A 20,981-nucleotide genomic window follows, 5' to 3' on the forward strand; every position below is an offset into this window, starting at 1 on the left:
AAAAGGGGCTGGACTATAAAGCAACCTGGCTAATTTATATTGCATTAATTTTGTCACTGTCTGTGCCACCCTCTAACCATGGTAGGTCAGATTCTGAGGGCCCTTCTCAGAATTTTCCTCAGCTGACCAGACAAAAGCCCTGACTGTCCATCTGCCCATTTGTCCCCTTCCTGCTCTGAGCACCTGCATGAGGGAAATTAGCATCAACAGATCTTGAGATATGGCTGAGACTGACTCAAGCTAATCCCATTTGGAGGGAGTAGGTGCTGAGTAAGGACTTCTGGGTCTGGTCAGAGAGCTTTGGGAGAGGCTGGGTCAAGAGAAAATCACTCCTATGGGGTGCAGTGTTACAGCTGCAGGATTATCACCGGGAGCAAGGGGAAGGACAAAAAGTAAAAGTAAAGGAGGGGTGCATGATGGCCTTTCCCTGCTGTCTGGCAGCTGGACAGGGTGCCACAGATCCCTGCTCCTGTCTGCCCTGCTCTGAGTGCTGCTGAAAGGAGCAGCAGCAATAGTGGATGTGGAACCAGAGCATCAGTTCATCAGCAGAATGGCTTTGTATGGCTCACTTGTCTCACCCCTTATCTCTGAGAGTCAGAAGGAAACACAATCTGCAGTTTACTCGTAGTGAGGGTGAAACCAGGTGTGTTGTTCTGAGGCAGTGGGAGAACCAGGGCACACAAGTGGCTCAGAGGATGGCACTGTTACCAGGACACCCCTCCTCTGCATGTGGCTTGGAAATATCCTGCCACAGAGCAAATCCTCTTAACAAACAAACAATTGCAGGGCAGCCCAGCTGTCTCCCGGCTGTGCTTTAGCACTGGGAGCACTACAATAGCATGGATAATGGGAGCTAATGAGAAACACACCAGTGCTCCACTTGGCTTCCCTGAAGGAGAATGCCTGGCCAGCAGCTCTCTGTAGGCTGAGATAATGCTGCCCTAGCTGTGTGTGCCTCCAAAGGGCACATGACAGGGAGTGGATGCACTTCTATAGCTGAGATGGTCAGCAAGGGGAGGAGGCAGGAGTTTGCTTGGAAAGAGTGGACACTTCTGTCAGAGTCTGCATCCTCTGGTCCTAATGCAGCCCTAGGGGAGAGTGAGCCAGCGTGCAAGACCTGGGAGATACCAATCTACACGAGTGTCCCCAGCTTTCTTTCATCTCTGCTGCAGTGCCAAGGGCACCCATAAACTTTACACAGAGATAGATCAGCTCAAGAGCTTGTTTGGTACAACAGAGTGGGAGCTGGGGTTTCTCACAAGGACCACAAGCTGTGGGTTTGAGACTTGGAAATCCCATCCCCGTGGGTATTTTAGCACCTCTCAGAAGGATGTTATCTTGTTTCTAAACTGAACACAGGGTACATGGTGCTGCCAACTGCATCTAGCTGGGTGCAGCATGACTGAGTTAATTTTACCAAAAATTGCTCCTAACATGAGAAATGGGAAAAAAGGAAAGCAGAGATCCTTTCTCTATTCACTCAAATTCTGTGCTATGAGCACATCTCCTTGTCACCCAAGTGCCCAGGAATGGGAATGTTCCCAGTTCCTTGTCTTTCAGGCAAGTGGGGAGAGCTCAGATCAGTGCCAGGACAGGAGAACAACTGTACAGGATCAGTACAGGATCCCATTCCTCTTTCCCCTGGGATCCTCAATTAGCAGTGGTTAACAGAGGATGTCCAGCAAGGAGGATAAAACCAGGGGGATGTAGGTCAGTGTGTTGCTGGGTACTCTCCTTACCATCAGCCATCCATAGTTCAGCAATTTCCTGAGATGTGGATCTCTGCATTTAATAGGATGTTCAAGTTTTTCCTAAACCCTTTTTTGAGCCTGAGAAAATTTTGGGTATCCACAGCAACTTATGGCACTGTTCAGCTGTGTGAAGAAATATTTACTTTGTTCTGAATCTGTCACTCACTGTTTTCATTTGATGCTTTTGTAGCTTAAATATTGGAAGAGGCAGCAGGCACTCATTCCTCTTTCATTTTCTCTAAGTCACTCTCAGATAAACCCCTGCGGTGCCCTCTCTCAGGTTTCTGCTTCCCAAATTGAAGAGTGTTGGACTTGTACAGAAACCATTTCATCCTTAACTAAAAGTTCCTTCCTCTCCTTTAGCCCTGCTGTGGCCTCTGCTGCAGTGGGACAGCAGCCATGGGAGCACGCTGGGTTTGTGATCTTGCTCTGCCTGCCAGCACTCACTTGGATTTTTTTGATTGTGCTCAAGCTTTGAGCTGATGCTTTCACTGAACACTCTGCCTTGCTCGTGCTATCACTTGGCCCCTGTGACTCAGTTTCCCATTAGTAGCCTGGGGAGGGGGTAACCATTGCTCACCCCATTTATGAATCCACACTGGCAGTCATGGCCAGGGGTGTCCAAGGCCTCATTTCCATGTCATCCATCCCTGCAGGGTCTGCAGCCTGTGTAGCTGGGCTGGGACTTTGGGCTCCCATCTGTGTCTGGGGAAGGTTGTGGCTTCCTCCCTGGCACAGCCAAAGGGGCTTCCTGGAGTGTGCACTGCCTGATGTGCCCTGGCCCCTCTGTGCAGTGCCAGTGCCAGTGCCAGTGCCAGTGCCATGGCAGTCCCTGCTGGATCTGCTGCCCTTTCCCCATGCCCCTCTGAGCAGTCCCAGTGCCATGGCAGTCCCTGCTGCCCTTTCCCTGTGCCCCTCTGAGCAGTGCCAGTGCCATGGCAGTCCCTGCTGGAGCTGTGCCCTTTCCCCATGCCCCTCTGAGCAGTGCCAGTGCCATGGCAGTCCCTGCTGGAGCTGCCCTTCCCCAGCACAGCCGGGCTGTGGCCGCAGTCCCAACGTCCCTGCCCGCCACGGGGCTGCTCTCATTTGTATGCTGGTCAAGCTGGCTTCCAATGACAATCCTAATTATGTTTGCCTTGTGTATGATGGAGGTTACATTTCTGACTGATTTTGCCGGGCTGGAAGTGTAATTGATTAATTTAGAGTTTAAGAAGGGAAAGAGGATTAAGGCGGAGGTGAGGCTGTGCTGCCAGACGCTGCATTGACTGCTTCACACTTTCACAGCTTCAGCTTTTGTTTGCCTGCAAACCAGCTTGTCTGAGCTCCCAAGTTGTTATTTCTCGTGGCTCTGAGCTTGCTGGCAGATCCCTCAAAGCCAAGCCTCCTGCTGGGAAGGGAGCTGTAGCTCTGGAGACATACATGCAAAGAGCTAGGGCAGGCTCCAAATTTAATTCCACTGTATCTAGGGGCAAATGCACTTGGTTTGGCCATGAGCTATTCATGTGGGAGCTCCATGTCCCAAATACCTGCAAACTCTGGACTGAACGAAGCAGCAGACCTGCAGAAGGTCCATCTGTCCATGACAGTGCAGTTTTGGGGAAGAATTCCTCTTAATAACAACCAATAGGGGGATTTCTTCCCTGAAACTGCAGAGCACATGGAGATGGGGAGATATGAGATGAACACAGCATCAGCTGGGCTCTGGTCTTAGGGATTTCCTGCAGCATCAGTGCTGGTGGAAGCAGCTGCAGCAGGCAGTCACTGCTGGGGCTCTGCATTTGATGGAGAAATGGCAGCAATAGCCCATGTAACATTCATTAGGTCTTAAAGCTTTTGCTTCTTGCAGCTGAGGCTCTCTTTGCAGCCCACAAGGCCCTTGGTGGTGTTCTGGGTCTGAGGCAGTGATGGGTTTTCAAAAGGACAGAGTTCTGCTATGTAATTATGGACACTGGTCTGCTCATTATTGAACAAATTATTCAGGTTCTTGCAGTGCCCATAAAAGCAGATTTGCTGGGGTGTTTATTGCCTGCATAGAGAATATTAACAACCAGTTACAGTGAAATTGGCCAACACTGCTGTGAGCACAGGGAAGGTCACCACTCTGCTCCAGTGACACATGGCATTTCCTTGACTTCTTAGCAAAGGGGAATTCTGAGCTTCTGCTGCTTTCACAGTCAGTCAGTTTGGGAACTGAGATGCCTGGAGGATTTCTGTTACCTCCATTCTGGGAGCACACTGCATCCATTTCATTTAGATTAATTTTCTCTAGATTAAATTAAGGTGGGCTGTGAAGGTCCTGTGAGGTTTGGACTGACAGCCCTGCTCTGAGCTGCTGCAGTGGCTCTGGTGCCTGGCAGAAGGGCAGCCCTGAAAGCACCACCAGAGCTGTTCCTCACTGCTCTGGGAGCCGTGGGGCTGGCCAGACCCTCCTGTCCCAGTCAGGAAGGGAATCACACCCCTGCATGGTGGGGCATCTCTTCCAGCCATGTGGGGCATGCAGAGGGAGGTGCTGGCAAGCTCTGGCTCTGCTCACGTTCTGCCCCAGACTCACACTTCCCCTCTCTTCCCTTCCACCTTTTGCACCTCTCCACTGCCACCTGGACCTCTGTGTGCTTCCCAGACACCTTTTCTGTCCTTCCCAGCCCTCTGCTTTCCCCCAGCAGACACACAAGACCCTCCAGAGGAAGGAGGGGACAGTCGCTGGGAGCATCAGGAGACCTTCCAAGGTCCCCTTGGTGACACCTTGTGCTTTTGATCAGCCTGGAAAGGGGAGCAGTACAGTTAAAAGAACAGCAGAGCAATGCAGTTAATGAAGCAAATGCTGCAAAAGTCACTTCCAGGGCAGCCTGTGGTCCAAGGGGCTGCTTTTCTGCTCAGCCACTGCCTTTGTTTGGGGCACAGAGGTGGCTCTTGCCTGCAGATGCTTTCACAGGGCTGTTGGGCCATGTAGGGGAAGGCTCTGGGACCTCTTCAGGCATTTCCATACCTTAGACCATTTAAGAAGCAGATCTAAGACAGGAGAAACATTGGAGGAAAGCCTTGCAAAGACTTAAAATGCACCTTGCCATGGGGCTCTGGCACTTCCAGCTTTTAAGAGGCAGAAACGTCTAATCTTATAATACATCCCTCTGGAATCTCCTTTATTTTTGTGTGTATGTGTATCATGAAAATATTTCTGAAGAGCTTTTAGAAAACCTGGCTTAGAAGCTCCTCATTTGAAAGCTATGGGCTGGAGTTATGGTTTCATAAAAGAATTAAATCATCTTAAAGCCCCTGCAGGAGAGGCTGAAGGCAGCACCTGGTGCTGCTAAGCTTCTTTTGGAATTTGAAACCACTAAGTGCACAGATTATACTGGCTCTAAGCATCTTAGCAAGCAGCTCTAAACCACTGAGAGCAACCACAGGCCCTCAGGGGAGTGTATGGACCAGGCACTGGAGGCCAGGCTGTGGAGTCTGAGCAGACACAGAGCATGGAAGTGCTGCTGGTTTGAGGGGTGCTCAGTGCTCCCATCACTGCCTCTGGCAGAGGGGAGCAAGCCCAGCCAGCACATGACACATTAGATGTCCTTCTGCTGAGGAGATGGCCTCCCTAAGACTCTCATGTTCTCCAAAGATCTCAGCACTTCTTAAAATGTGTTTACAGTTCATGGAAGGCCTGGAAAAGCAACCAACTGTTATTATTTCTTTTCAGTGTGACTATTTTTTCTCCATTTATATCCAAAGATAAAAAGACATCTCTTGTCTAAAAAAACCCCAAATGTTTGAAGAAGCAGAACTTGGAGTGGGAATTGAGGCATAAAAGCCTTTTTTGAGCATTTCCTTCTCTGCCCAGCAACCTTTGAGAGGCAGGCAGGTTGTTACACACAGTGACCCAGCATTTGGATTGAGATGGCTGGTCAGGAGCAGGGCTCCAGGCCTGTCAGTGAGAGCCTGCTGTGGAAGGGGCTTCTCTGCTGCTCTGTCCTTCTCAGCCTCTGGAGCCTGGCCTGGAGCTGTCCCCAGGACCTAGCACGAGTCTCTCTCCAGGTTTTGCCCAGGTCACTAGGGCCACCCACTCCAGCCTTTAAAAGGTAAGAACCACTGAGCCAAACTGACCTGTTTGACCATGGATGAATTTGGATTTTACACTGCAGGCATCTGAATTGCATTTTGTCTCTCACCTACAACACCCTGAAGGATTCCCCCTGTGGGTTTGACCCAGGTGATCCCTGGCCCCACTGCATCTGCAGGGCAGTGCCAGGAGCAGACAGACAGGAAAAGGTTGTGCTGCTGGAAAAGCAAACAGGCTTTTCCTTGGAGACTTGTCTGTGTCATTAGTACCTGGCATCACTGAGCTGCTCAGCACAAAAGCTCTTTTGGGCTTTGCCAAGCTCAGGTTTGGTTTGGATACACCCGTGTGTGCCACTTGTGCCCTGTGCACAGAGCTTGCTGCTCAGTGCCACCCTGCACATGCTGTCCCTCGTGCCCTGCCACGGATGGAGCCGTCCCAGGCCGGCTGTCAGAGCCTGTGATCCTCACCAGAGCCATTAACTGGGTTAACCTTTGAAATAAAGTGAATTTCTAATGGCACAACAGCAGAGGCCAGCATACAAACTTGCACCTTGCCATCCTTTTTTTCTGTCACAGAAAGCACTTTGGCTTTTCCTGTGCTGACCACAGCAGTTCTGCGTGGCTGAGCCCTTGTTTGCCTCAGCGCGTCACTCCACACGGTTCATGGGGAAGGAATTTCATCCACACCTTAAAGAAATTGAGGAAGATGAAGTTGGGAAGGCTCTGGGGTGCAGGTCCTGCCTCAGTGATTGCAGTGCTGAAAAGGAAGAAAACCAGGAGGAAGAGTGAGCTGCTTTAGAGGAGCTACCTTGTGACAAATGCTTAAAGAGCAGTGACTAAGGGCTTCCCTCCTTGGCACCATCATCCCACAGGACAAAGGAAAGGTGCTGGGTGCCACTCCTCAGAACTGGCCTGAGCCCAGAGGGACCTCTGATGGGGTCCCTGCCCCGGCTGCCTCTCTCCACATTCCGGGGATCAGGTGCTATTTATTGTCCTGGAGGCTGATGGCCAAGGTGCAGCCTCCCACTGCAACAGGACAGGCCCTCCCAGGGAGGATTTTCACCCTCCTTTTGATGCAGTTTGAGCCCAACCAGGTATATTCAGTTTATACATTCAGTTTTGACTGACTTTTGGCACAGTTTGAGCCAAAGCAGGTATACTCAGTGAGCCTGAGCTCGGTGAGGAGCAGCAGATCCCGGAGGCAGGGGCACGGATACCACAGCCCCACCGGGCTATGCAGCTTCCCCGCAGCCCTGGCGGCGCTTTGGCCGGACAGGAGGGGCTGTGAGGGGGAGCAGCAGGGCAGAGGCAGCGGGGACAGCCCGTGGAGGGGCCAGCCCGTGGAGGGGCCAGCCCGTGGAGGGGACAGCCCGTGGAGGGGACAGCCCGTGGGATGGCCGCTGGCATTGCCATGGCAGAGCCCCTCGGGCAGCGGCAGCGCCGGCTCCCGGCAGCGCCTCCCGTCTGTGCCATCTAGTGCCCAGCGCCAGAACGGGACTGACCCAGGCTCTCACCCGCAGGGGAACGGCCCGGCTGCCCTGGAGGACAGGAGGCTCTCCCCTCCCCGGGCCAGGCGGGGATGCGCTGGCCGGAGCCCTGAGATGCCGCAGCGCCCGCACGGAGAGCGGCCCTTGGCTCCAGGTAGGACCGGGGAGCGCAGCGGGGCCGGGAAGGAGGGAGCGGAGCTGCGGCTCTGCTGGGGCTGCAGGTGAGGAGAGCTGGGTGAGATCGATCTCCTGCTCCTTCTCAGCCGGGCGAGATCGATCTCCTGCTCCTTCTCAGCTCCGGGCAGGGACAGGAAGGCTGGAGGCTCCTGGGAGTCCCTCTGCTTTTCAGGCATTGTGTTCCTGTGTTCCACACGTGTTTTAAGGGGTGAACATAATGATCTCTGACTGGAATTCTCTGCTGCAGTTAGCTGTGCTTGAGTGAACACTCTAGACTGAAAACACTTCATTTTTTTAGTGTGTTAGGCATAATCTTTGTTATGTCATTTCTTAGGTAAATTCCTTTTATTATTATTTTTTTCAAAAGTTTCCATGGCTGTAGCTTGATTTGCCAGCTTTGATTCTTAACTCTGCCTCTGTCCTCTTTATCCTTTTCAAAGGAATACTTTTCCTCTTTACAGACCCAGTTTCAGTTATAAGCTTTAAGAGCCAATGATTCAGGAGCTAACAAATTCTTGCTTCCTTCTTGCTGCATTTTTTCCCCCCAAATCTTTGTAAGAGATTTAACGGTGGTGTAAGGAGCTTCTAACTCAAACCCATCAATATATATCTGTCCTTCATATTGGTTTATCACAGCCTGGCATTACATATTTCTCTATATTGAATTTCATCAGCTGTTATTTTCCCTGTTTCACAGATGTTTTCAAGTTTTGAAGTTTTCCACAACTTCTCTAGCTCCATATGTCATCTTTACTATTTCATTACTGGGTCACAAGTAAATATATTTATCATGCTGCCTCTGGCATCCGTAGGACACCCCACTCAGCTTTCTCCATGTGAAGTTCTGATCATTCCTTCTTCTCTTGTAACTTGTATTGGATTGAAAATGATCACCTGACAGCTGCTTCCCAGGATATCCTGTTAGTGATTTTGGGGGGTTGGCAGTTAAACTGCTCAAGGAGCAGATGAGCATATCCTTGTTCTTGGGATCACATCCAGTATCTGTGAGCTCTGCTGCTCTTCCCTTGTGAGCTTGTCTGTGGGTTTGCCTCTCCAGGATATATTGCACAGGCACATCGTGCTGCTCCTGAAATGTAACATTTCCTACTGATCTTTTTTCCCCTTGGTACCTAAGTAAGGCTGATTGCTTAGGAAGTCTTGGGAGCCTTTTCAGACATGAAGAGGTAGCAGGGCCCCTTAGCACTGGTAGGTGACTGGCTGTAGTGAAAGCCTGGTGGTTTTGGAGCTGGCATGCTTAGAGCTCTCCTGGGTCTGCTATTGATCTTGGCATGTTCCTGCTTTTGAAGGGACTGATCTTTGAAACCAGGCTCCAGGAAATCATTTAAGGATGTGTTTACATCCTGCTGAGCACTGAAACTGTGAGGATTTCAGTGGGAAGGAAACTCATCTTGAAAGAGACCCAGTCTTTATCTGCCTTCCCTAATTAGCACTCTATCTTCCTGGAGGTGATACTCTCCACAGCATCCCCTTGGCAGCAGGAAGCCAGTGCTGGGGTTAAGTCCCCACTTGGCCAAGGCTTACCTGGTCCTGTGCCCTGAGAATTCTGTTTCTGAGCTGGGGGCAGGTGCTTGCTGTGCTGTTTGCACACCTGGGGTGCCCTTCTGCCAAGGCACAGTTGGTTCTCCAGCAGGCTCCCAGCTCCTCACAGGTCTGTAAGCTCTTTTATTGCTGTCTCTCAGTTCTTTGGAACTCACTTTCTGGGGTTTCACACCTTCCCCTGTGTAATCCACTCCCAGGTCTGTTGTGGGCCACAATCAGGCTTTAAAGTGTTTGGGTGCCAGCAAGAGTCCATTCTGTGGTTTGTTCCCAGAGCTGCTTAATTAACAGGGAAGCCCAAAATCTCTGTTTTGCATGAAAGCAAATGTAGGCTTGGGCAGGCAGTGTGATTGATTGCAATCATTTAGCCCCAGAAACAGGAGAAAACCCTTTCACTCCCCACACCTCAATGCTGTAACCCCAAGGCCACGTGTGTCCCTTCCCCCAGCCCCTGCAGCAGGGTCAGGGTGGGTGCCCAGCTGGAGCTGGGGAGGTTTGGTACAGGGGGATCCCCTCCCCTGTGCTGAGGAGGTGTCTGGCCTCACCTGCATCATCCTCATCTTCTCTCGTGGCATGGCAGGGCTGTGCCTGGGCAGGGCTCAGCTGAGCCTGGCCCAGGAAGGGGCTGTGTGTGTGACAGCTGTGTCCCCAAACGTCCATCCCAGCTTTAATTACTCTGACATTGCTGCCTGGGTGTAATTAGCAGTTGAGAAAATCTGAGTGTGATTTTAATAAGCTGACAGTAATGCAATTTGTCTTTTCTGTACGAGATGCTTTGCAAATAAAAGCTGTAATTAAAAAGCACATGCACAGGGCAAACAGCAACTGTGCTGTGGGTGTGTGACTGCTCTGTGAGCAGCATGCCTGGCACATGGCCTGGCCTGGCACAGGGGTCCCCCTTTGGGACAGTCTTCATCATGGGGTTCCTGAGAGAGTGTAAAAGCTGCAGCATGTAAAAACTGCAGGATTTGCCTCAATTGTGCCTTTTACAAAAGGCTCTTCCCAGTCTTCACAGATGTCCTTTGATATAGTGTTGGTTGTTGATAAGAATAAGTCTCCTGGGTGTCCTCCTCCCCATTGCTTTTCATTCCTGTCACTATTGTGTTTCTGTGTTCTCACCCAGGAGCCCAAATTAGCTCGAGGCTGGTGGGATCTCTGTGGCAGAGGCCAGTGAGGCAGCCAGGGTGGCATGGGGGGAGCCAGGAAGCCTTTTCAAGACCAGCCAGCTTTTCTGGTAGCCTCAGATGTGAACAGTCAGACCAGGCCCTGGACTCTGCCTCTCCTTCCTGCTCCTTCCTGCTCTCTTTAAAAAAATCCATATCTATAAAAGGATAATCTCTTTTATCTAGTCTTCTGTCTCTGCACAGTTCTGTCCTGCCCTGCTGGAGTTCAAGGTTCATTTCTGGCAGTGGGAGCTGTCACAAGGAAGCAGCCCTGTTAAACCCTGTTTCCCACAAACCCCCTGACACATCAGGCTGACCTCACTGCAAAGTGTTCCTCTTCCTCAGTGCTGGGGGGCAATGTGAGGGGACAAGGTGGGCGACAGAGGCACAGCAGCTGTCAGGAAATGGTTATACCCACAGCATCAGAGGGTTGGCTGGGGAGAGGGGGAACATTGCTCCAGCCTGTGGGAAGCCCTTTTGCCTCTATCTGCAGGGGAAGGTGAGAGCCTTTCCCATGGAAGGCCACTCGACCCTGCAAAGTGCATTTGTGCCTGATGGCGCTGATTGCTGTGGCTCTGAAAGTTTTGGAGGTGTTTGTGTTTGTAGTACCCCTGCTCTGGAGCTGTGGGAGACACCCTGACCTTTGGGAGTGCATTGCCTGTGGCATCCCATGCTCTGCCTGGGAAGGTCAGGGGCTCAAGGGGCTCAGGTGGATAGAGGGGGTTTAAGCAGCTTTGTGCTGTGCCATGCAGGTGAGACTGGCCCACTCTGCCAGCTAAATGCAGCCCTGGCACGGTGGGCAAACAAACCAAGCCCTCCCCAGAGATCAGGGGAAACCTGGCAAAGCCGCTGTGAGTGCCAGTGGAAATGGGAACAGCTGTGGGAAAGCACCAGGATGTGCCCCATGCCAGCCCAGAGAGGCTGAGCAGCCCCTGTGGGGGGGAGAGGGAGAGGGGGAGCTGCTGAGCTCCTGTGCAGGGCTGTGTGTCCATGCCCTGTGCAGGGCTGTGTGTCCATCCCCTGTGCAGGGCTGTGTGTCCAGCAGGGCTGTGTGTCCATCCCCTGTGCAGGGCTGTGTGTCCATGCCCTGTGCAGGGCTGTGTGTCCATCCCTGTGCAGGGCTGTGTGTCCAGCAGGGCTGTGTGTCCATCCCTGTGCAGGGCTGTGTGTCCATCCCCTGTGCAGGGCTGTGTGTCCATCCCCTGTGCAGGGCTGTGTGTCCCTCCCAAAGCCCAGTGTGTGTTCCCAGAGCTGTGCTGCTCCAGGCTCTGCCTCCAGCCCAGCTGGCCCCCTCACACTTTCCAGCACAGGTTCCAAGTGCTTTGAGGCAGAGGTTTGTATTCTGATCTCTTATTAGGAAATGGCCATTTCTGGTGCCCTTGGCAGCACCTAAACAAACAAGCCCTGAAGGAGACTGGGACAGGCAGGAGGTGAAGCAGGCAGGGACTCTTTTCTCTGATCTGTGCTTGAGGGGTGAGTCCTGTTCTCCTGCATGAGGCATCTCTCAGGACAGGAGACTGGTTGGTGTTTGGGCACCATCCTTTCCTCTGCCCTGTGTTATGCTCTGCCCAGAGAAGGAGATGCTGCAAGCACCAAACCTGCCAGATTTCTGCATTCAGGTGCAGAGGCCAGTCAAGACTGGAGTCTCCTTTTGTAGGAATTTTGTGGTGCCCTTCTGGACAGCACAGTCACCCAGTGGTTTCAGTGTACAGCCCTGGGCTGTGGAAGCTGAACGTGCTCAGTGCTTTGCTGTGGTGGCTGTGAGAGGAGCCTGTCCCACAGGTGGGCTGTGGCTCGTGGTGTGCCCCAAGACTGACCTGTGCTGTGTATTTCTGTCCTAAGGTCAAAACTGATGGGCTGCAAATGGCCACACAGACATGAACTGTATTGCCCAAGCCTTAGCTGGGCTAAATGTGAGCCTGAAGCACTAGGACATATTGGATCTGCAGTGAGTGACTTTGAAAAGAAAAAAAATCATTTATTTCCTGAGGCTGTTGTTCTGGGGAGCAAATCCAGAGAGTATGAAGTGCTGACAACCACTGGAATAAAAGAGTTGTATGTCCAGATTTTCATTTGGGACATGAGCTGTCTTGCATGGTGTGCACCTTTCCTGTGTAGGGCTGTATGAGATATTTGTGTGTCTGCTGAGCACCCTCCTCACCTGCCCACAGCAGGGAAAGGGGTCCCAGTGTAAAGGTCCATGAAACTCTTGCTTTGGGTGTTCATCCCAAGTCAGGTTTACCCTCTGAAGCCTGGCAATAGTGTAGCCAGGATGAACATAGTCCCTGTCCACTCGGTGCAAATTCATCCACAGCCCTCTCAGGGACTCAGTGGGATTTCTTCCCTCACAGCACCTTACAGCCACCAGTGGCTCTTGGCTGGGTTGATTCCCACCCCTGTGTGAGCCCAGTGGCCCTGCAGAAGCCCCCCAGGGCTGGGGAAGCAGGGTGACAAGTGGGGAGGACAGATCTGGGGGTGGCTGCACTGCTGCTGTGCCCATCCCTCCCTGAGAGGCTCCACCCTGACCCTGCCAGGGGTCCCAGTGAAATCTTGCCACACTGAGGTAACCCAGGACAGATTCTGCCTTACCAGGACATGCTGAATTTGGTGCTGAGAGGTTTCATTTGTTGCTCCAAGAGCAGTAGAGTTGATCCTTCAGCAGAAACTGCTGAGAAAGGAACAAGAAGTTGTGGGGCTTCCTGAGAAGCACAGCTCTCACAAGGCAAAGTCTGGGTGGGCTGCACACTCAGATCTCTGGGTCAGTGTTCATTCATGTCCAGGAATAACTTCTGAGCCTTCCATCTCCAAGTCCTACTGATTCTTAAGCAAAATGGAAAGTGGACCTTGGCTCTTGCTGCTAAATTCTGTGTTCTTCTGGTTTTAGAGCCCTCTTACTTGGGTTAGACTTTAACAGTGATTAGTTACCTAGCAACTTTCTGTAATAATCTGCAAGTTTTCCATTAAGTGGCAAACACTTTGTCCTTCCCCCAGCACCTCTGTTGCAATCTAATCTGTCATTTTTCCCAAGGAGATGGAGGGTGCTACCTTCACGTTTTATTAATTTCCTGTTTCCAGTGGAGGAGAGCCCAAAGCCATGAGGAACACTGAGCCCAACATCCCATGGAGCTCCAGGCCCAGTGCAGCAGATCAGTGTCAGCTCTGCTCTCACCTCAGCTGCCTCTGGATTTACTGTAAATATCAGGCATGTGACAGGGAAGAAAGGTGATGTCTAGGAATGTGGTTAAGGGATCTGGGGAAAGATTCCTTATTCCAGCCCAGGCACTGACCTGCTCTGAACCCCTGGGCAAGATTGTCTCTGTTGTCCTTTCTCTGAAGTGGGGATATGAATGCTTTTATCATGTGGGCCTGTAAGGCTCCTTGGCCCTGAGAGTGGCTTTAAAATGCTGTTAGGTAGTGATTTTTTTTTTCTGGTGATAATGGTAAGAATTCAGCAGTCTGGACAGGTTATGGAGTTTGGAGATCTTCTTGTAGGTGCAGCAAGTACTGGAGGTTCATATTTGGGATGCAGCTTTGCACAGTGTCCCCTGTGTCTCTGTCTCTTACCAAGAGTATCATTGGAAAAATAAGGGAAGGAACCTATTCTGACTCTGTTCCTCCTCTTTGTGTTTACAGTTTGGGTAGAATTTACTTTGTCACCTACCCAGCGTGTTTAGGTTGTCTCCAAACAGTGCTGTAAAAACCATGCTGCATCTTGAGCAAGTGGGGAGCTTTCCTTGGGATGGATGGGGTCTGCTGCAGTTGTGGTTGTACTGAAAAGGGTCAGATTCCTGTTTGGATAATGATAACAGAACACCTCAATGTTCATTTTTTCTGTTTCATTGCCAATAGCTCCAAAGCCAGGCCTTCCCCAAAACAACAGAACCAGAGGGAGTAGTTTATTGAGATTATGTAATTTGCAGAAGGGTGCAAACACAGTAGAACAAATCTTACATCTGTAAGAGAGAGCTAGTTTATCCTGGATCTGAAAAAATCTCTTTGGCAGCATTCCTGGCAGTTAAAAGGGCTTCTCAGCTGTGTATCTGCTTTCAAGTCCCTTGACATCACCAAAGCAGACCCATTCCTCAGGGTAAGAGAGACCCAGCCCGTGATGTGCACAGGAATGCTCCTTGCAGGGTTGTAAATCACTCCTTTGCTTGAGATGGCACAGTGTTGAGTGGACAGGGGACATCTCTGGCTAGAAAAGTAACCTGTGAACAGGTAAGGGCACAGCTCTTCTCCAGTTCATTTCACTGTGCATTGCACAAGCAGCCCTTCTTGCAAAGGTCAAGGAGATCTTCTTCCAGATCTCCCTTCCCCACCCAAATCTGAGAATTACCCATGGAGGTTCCTGTCACTACAAGGTTTTGGTTCTCAGAACTGGTGGCATTTGTTTGGCTGCTGTTTCCTGATCCTGTGGATCTTGGTGCAGTTCCTGGTAGAGGACAGTAACTCTGTGAATTCCACTTTGTGAAAGCCTGGACTGGTTCCTTCCTTTTCCAATTGCCTCATCTGAGTGCACACAGAAACTTCTTGTTAGCCCTGGACTCTCCCTTTATACAGCAATCACAGACCTACCCAACTGATTGTTGATTGTTTATTCAGCAATCACTGACCTACCCAACCTTTGAATTAGACAAAACTCATCCTAATGCCTGATGTGGCTCTTCATGGTCAAACAAGCCCTTCAGTGAGTTGTTGGTGATGGAGAGAGATGGGGAGACTGACTTGGTGATCAGAATCTGATTTTATTGTGGGATACAAACACTCATATACTATTGCAGGGACACTGATAATGTGTACTACAATGATTAGGTTAAAATCATACACACAAACTTATGCATAGAACAACATCTCTTGCTTGCAGAGTTTAATGGGATTTTCTTTTTCTGGTAAACCTGTTTGATTTAATCTTCTTGCAATCCAGGTCTAATTTTCAAAGTTCCGTTTGTTTTCGCCAAGGCATCCTGTTATCAAATCTCTTATCTTAACCAGGTCCAAAGTGCATCATCTGTCTTGTGTCCCCCAACATTCCAACAGTGAGTGATCAACAAAACTGAAATGAAGGAAGTCAAAAATGACTATTTTCCCTTTGGACAGCAGTGGTACATCCTTGAGAGATTTCCTCTCCATTCACAGGGTTCAAGATTTCCTCTGATGGAGAAGGGGAGGATGTGCCTCTCAAGTCAGTGTCCAAGACTGATGTGCCTCTTCCCAGGTCAGTGTCCAAGACACCACCATTTATGGGATGCACATTTCTTCTCCTCTATAAATCTCTCAGCCCTTATGGCCATGGAGCTGGGCAGTGCTCCAGCATCAGCCACCTTGGAAGAGTGTAGGAATGGGATTTTCTCTGTCAGGATGGGTATGGGGTCACCAGTGCTCTAATCCAGACAATGTCCTCCCTGTCAGGACTTGTGCCAGGGAAAACCAGCAACTTGGCAGAGAATTGTTTGATGCACGAAGAAAAGAAACAACTCTGCCAGTACAGATTCACTCCTGGGACTACCTAATATCAAAGTATTGTCTCCATTCAAGTCTGATCTTTGCTCCCCACCCTGTGCACTGTTCCCTTTACCGTGAGAAAGTACAGCACGGAAAGCGCTGGACCACTCTGTTCCCATCTTGCCCTGTGAGCCAGCAATTCTTCAGGGACAGGGAGGGGGAAGGGTGGCATGCCTGTACTGCTCAAAGATAGGGCTTCATTACATCACCTCCCCTCCTGACCACTCCCATATATGAAGCCTTGCTGCCACTCAGCTCTGTGTGACCGGTCTTGTTTTTGGAGTCCCTGCTCCTGGCAACTCTTGAGGAATAAGAGGCAAGAGAAGCAGGCAGAAGAGCCTTCCTTTGGTGTCACTGGATGAAGGTGAACTGCAGAGCTTTTAAACTAGTGAGTAAACAGCTGGTTTTATCTTGGCATCTCCATATTGGTTGGACTGGGGTGTGAAATAGAGGAGTTGTTTCTTTCCCTTTATTGCGTACCTTTCCAGCTCGTTAATCCTATTTCATTAAAGGCTGCCTTTGTGTCACAAGCCTGCAGGCTCAGGTTTGAAGAGCAAGTGTTTCTCTCTTGCAAGGATGGACAGGACCTGATCTGCTGTGTTGCTTTTGGCTTGGCTCAGTTAGCAAGGGCAGCAGGGTCTCTGTCCAAGCTCCCTGAGCAGCTGCTGAGCCACCCTGCAGGGGAGCTGCTGTGGCTGGGCAGGGTCAGCAGCACAGGGACTGGTGGCTTCAAGGACTGGGGCTTCTGACAGGCTGAGATAAGAGCAAGGACCTGCAAGTCTGGTGAGCTGGGATCTCAATCCCATCACTGGGAAAGGCACTTCACCTCTACATAGCCCATCCAACCCTTTGAAGGTACTATCCACCACCCAGGCTGATGTTGGTCTCTGCTCCTCTTTGGGTTATAAAGGTCTATGGAAAGGTTGGTGCAGGGTCATTGGCCTGAGTGTCAGGGTGTGCAGGTGGCATAAGTGACAAGGATTGCTGATAAGAGAAGTGCTGTTTTAGCAAGCTGACACAGGAAAGGCTCCCAAAACAACCAGAGAGGTCAGAGCTACACAAACTTGGGAAGGCAGATTTCATGGGGTCCCTAAAGATGAGAAATTCTTACTCCAATGTCCCTCTGGCAGGTGGTGCTCATCAGAGGAATCAAGATCTAAGAAGTGGCTGAAATCCACAGATCTTGGATCCCTCTTCTTTCCATATCCTTCTGTACTTCCTGACAAATGTAAGCCCTGTTGGTGTGGGAGGTCAAGCACTGGCAGGTTTCTTCCCTGGTACCTGGGGGAAAGGCCAGGAGGCAGGTGCAGAACCAGAAAAGCTGCAGGGACAGTGGGATGATGCTGAGGGCGGGATGCAGAAGCAGGGTGGAAGGGCAATGCTGTGGGAGAGAACAGAGCTCCTGGTGCAGAGCAGGCAGAGCACTCAGTAGAGCACAGGTCAGGGGATCATTTATGTGTGTGTGGAAACTGGCCCATGAAGGAGGAATGAATGCTCTGAAATAAATCAAGCAGTTCATATTTAATTCTCTGTAAGAAAAAAAAAATCTGTTGCAAAGAACTATCAAGGGCAACTGCATTTGTATGAAAATGAGCAGATTCTGCCCAGACAATTGAATGTTTAGACACATGAAGGACCAGAACAGCACCTGGGACACTCTCTGCTCATTTCCAGACCAGAAGAATGGCCCTCTCCTATGTGTGTTCAGAAAACACAGACGTGCTCCTGCTCTGGGCTGGATCCCTCTAACATGTCAGAGTGGGCTCTCCAGGACCAGAGGGCTTTTTCTCTCAAGGTCCCAGTCCTGGGCTGCATTTCCTGATCCAGGTATCCACAGCAAACAGGAGGGAGATCAGGAGAGGCAAAGCCATTCAAACCAACTCTATGGTCATTAAGGTATTCACCCACCTGTAGAGTCTTGGTTTAGCAAAAACAGGTGAATTTAAGCAGGCAGCTACAAGTTTTTTTCAGTTGGAAACAGCTCTTTAACAACTTCAGCCAAAGTCTTTGAAACCTCTTCAGTGAATTCAGTCTTGAGTTCATTTATTTTAACTGGAATCCAGGGCTTTTGGTGGCCTCACCCACCCATCCAGATGCTCTACAGTCTATAAAATACACAGTTATCTGCCATGGCAGGTATAACATTACATAAACCTTACATAAAAATTACACAAACCCTTCTACAGAGCACCAAGAAAGTCTAAACTTCATCTGTGATCTGAGAGTTTGAATTGTGCATGTGCAGGACTGGTCCAAGTGCAGCAGTCAGGCAAGGCTGGGGAAAACCTCTAGCCTAGAGAGTGAGGGCATAGTTCAGTTTTTGCCCTTCAGTTTCCCCTTTTCCTGTTCTTTCACCTTTTTTGTCCTCCTATCTTAATTCATTTCTTTTGTCCCCCTTCGTTCCCACTTTCTCTGTTTTTCCCTTCACCAGTTTAGGTTTTCTTCTTCCCCTGTCTCCATCAGCCCTGTCCCTTTTTATTTGGGGATGGTGAGGTTGAGGGGAAGCTGTGTGGGAATGTGTTGCTGAGCTCAGTGCTGGCTGCTGGGGGAAAGGCAGTTCTGTCAGCTGCAAGAACACATTTCTGCAGTTCTGTCAGCTGCAAGAACACATTTCTGCAGTCCCTTTGGTGGCCTGGCAGAAAGGCTTTGCAAAGATTAAAGGGCTTTATAAAGCTGCTAGATAAATGGCACAGATCGATGTAGGTTTTGGAAACTGCAGAGCTTGACATAAAATTAACGAGTAAGATTGAGTTGAGACAGCAGAGAGATAAGATTGAGGGAAAATGAGAAAAGAAGGCAGAACTTTGGACAGAGGACAGCCACCCTTTTGTGGAAGGGAGAAGCAGAAGGGCTTCTTCTGCAACAGCGACCAGTGACCTCCAAGCACAGAGGAGCCCCAGTGGTTCCCACAGCACTGTCCCAGCAGTGCTGCTGCAGCTGCCTCTGGGTTAGAAGGATATAACCAGGACTGGTTAACCAGTGTGGCTGGCAAGAAAAGGTTAATAAACCTCCCTGTTTACAAGTTATCTTCCCCTTGCTTACCTTTGTCCCAGGGAAAAGTGTGCACCTGTGGGTGATAATGGGGAAACAGGTCACTAAAATGAAAGCATGTGGGGTTTAGTGGGTGGCTCCATTTCAGCAGGTGAGTTCCAGTGAAAGCAACTCTCACTGGAGGGGAAGGAGGTGCTTGGGCTGTGGACAAACATCTGCTTGTTTATTTTCAGCTCTGTAAGGCAACTTTTCTGTCCCTGCTCTTAGTCAACTCAACCTTTTCCACACTAGGCATGTTTTCCATTCTTAAAGTACCTTTAAGTCTCTCCTAGTGACTTTTCCAAGGCTTTTTCAGCTGTGATCTCTTTTTTGAATCAGTGTTTCTTAGGTCATGTTTAGCCTAAAATAGAATTGTCTGCTACCCATACAGCTGGCAGTTAGCTTCCACATGGAAGAGTAGAGTAAGGGGTGAAAAAGGGAACTGTTATTTAGTAGGAAGAAGCCTCATCTGCTTATTAAGGGCTCTGTGTTAGTGGGCACTCAAGGTGCTATTTTTGATGCTCATGTTCAGGTTGTATTGGATTGCAGCACTGCTCTATTAGAGGGGAATGATTTCCTCATGGGAAGAATAGCTAACCTGCAACAAGAGGTACAAAATCTTGTAATGGCATCTATTCCAATAATGCATTGGGATGTTAAAACATTGGGAAATGGAGGCTTTGGGTTGCTTGTTCTGCCATAAAAAGTAGGAGTCTAAACTGTTGACCCGGTCTGTGCTTTGTGAGTCATTGCTGGGGTTGCTTCATGTAATTCCTACAGAAAAAATCAACAAGGGTGGGGGCAAAGAAACAAAAAGAAAAATTCCCCAGAAGTGTCTTGGGTTTCCTGATGCTTTTCAGTGTCTGCAAGTTCCGTGACAAGAGGTGTGAAGGCATTGCTTCATGTGCTGAAAGATGAATTTGTTGCTCAAGTTTCAATGTAACAGCACATGCTAATTTTTGGGAAATTAAAGGTGACCGTGCCATGAAGGTGACCACTTGGAAGGAGGAGCCAAGTCCTTCAGGATTTTTTTTTTCTTTATTTGTAAAGGGTTGAGAAAAGCAAGTCAGCAATGCACCTGCATTAAACATGACATTACTGCTTGAGGTGTGGCTTTGCAGCTTGAAACTTGTAAGGCTGAGTTATAACAGGGCTCTTGTATTAAATTAGTGCCTAGACAGAGATGCTTGATAGCTGCCAAATATTGTGTACAGCTGAAATAAGGTAGCTGTGCATAGCACAGCCTGTACACAGCAGAGTTCACCCTTTGGAGCTGCAGGCACTGACTTCAGGTTTCACAACTTTCTCTGACCCCATCTTCAACTCCACTTGTGCATGAGTGAACGAGTAACCTGCTGAGGAGCATCCAACTTGTTCCAGCTCTGTGCTGGTAAGAACATGGCGCTGCATTGTCCTTGGAGAAGGACAGAATTTGCTTCATTTTGTTGGGTCACTGATATAAACCCTGCCTTTCAGCTGTGGGGGTGAAATATTGCAGTGGGATAAATATGATTTAGAACTGGGCTTTCTTACAGCCTTTCCATGTCACCTTGCACCCTCTGAGACAAATGTGACAGGGAGACTCTTGTCTGACCTAGAGCCATTTCAGGGATGTAGCAACTTTAGAACTATGAAAATATTAAGGATAAAACCTGGTACCATCACACCTGCAGGGTCAGTAAATTAAGAAAAGGGTTCTGCTCAGTAGACTGCATCTTAAATTCCCCTGTTAATATTAAAGGTGTGACAGACTAAAAGTGCAGGTTGATTTGTTTGGGGCAGAGACCAGACACCTTTCCACACTGTCTGCTTTTTCAGAGGATAGTTGTGTGCTCCTGTCACAATCTTTTCTGTGGAGCATCATGAGTCTCACATCAATAAATCAGACACAGTGAGAGGGGTGTGTGTTAACAGCTGAATGTGGCCTGGACTCTGATGTGTAGTTCAGACTGGCTGGTAGGAACAGCAGATACATCAAATCCTTCTGAGCCTGCAGAGTAATTTCTGTGCCAGGATCTACTTTCCAGAAAGCTTCCATTGTTTGCTCATGACTTCTTGGATAATAGCAATATAACTGAAGGGGTCTGTTCTCTTCATACAATGTCTTGAAAGGAGTATTTGAAAGTCACCTTGAAAAATGGGCACAGGCTATATTCCTTCCAAATATCTCAGGGCTGAAATGCTCATGGTTTTTAGTACTGATTTTTCCACATGTAAATGTTAAACAGAACTCCATTTTGTGGCTATTATAGAAAAGATGATGT

The 20,981-nt window shown here is 49.5% G+C and overlaps 1 protein-coding gene across 4 annotated transcripts in view; it reads left to right on the plus strand.

The window, feature by feature from the left end:
* Positions 1 to 7,170: 7,170 nt before the first annotated feature.
* GGT1 (gamma-glutamyltransferase 1) overlaps positions 7,171 to 20,981 on the plus strand; it is a 32,430-nt gene continuing 18,619 nt past the window's right edge. Inside the window, exons 1-2 of one of the 4 annotated variants that reach the window (XM_077187839.1) lie at positions 7,171 to 7,442; positions 15,322 to 15,400. In XM_077187839.1, the coding sequence (XP_077043954.1) occupies positions 7,403 to 7,442; positions 15,322 to 15,400 (119 nt within the window). In that variant the 5' untranslated portion in view covers positions 7,171 to 7,402. Of the gene's footprint in view, positions 7,443 to 15,321; positions 15,401 to 15,928; positions 16,076 to 16,895; positions 16,916 to 20,981 lie in introns of those variants that run through there. The other 3 variants (XM_077187843.1, XM_077187844.1, XM_077187842.1) reach the window with 3 other exon arrangements.

The sequence above is a fragment of the Agelaius phoeniceus genome, chromosome 18, assembly GCF_051311805.1.
Source record: "Agelaius phoeniceus isolate bAgePho1 chromosome 18, bAgePho1.hap1, whole genome shotgun sequence".
Lineage (NCBI taxonomy): Eukaryota > Metazoa > Chordata > Aves > Passeriformes > Icteridae > Agelaius > Agelaius phoeniceus.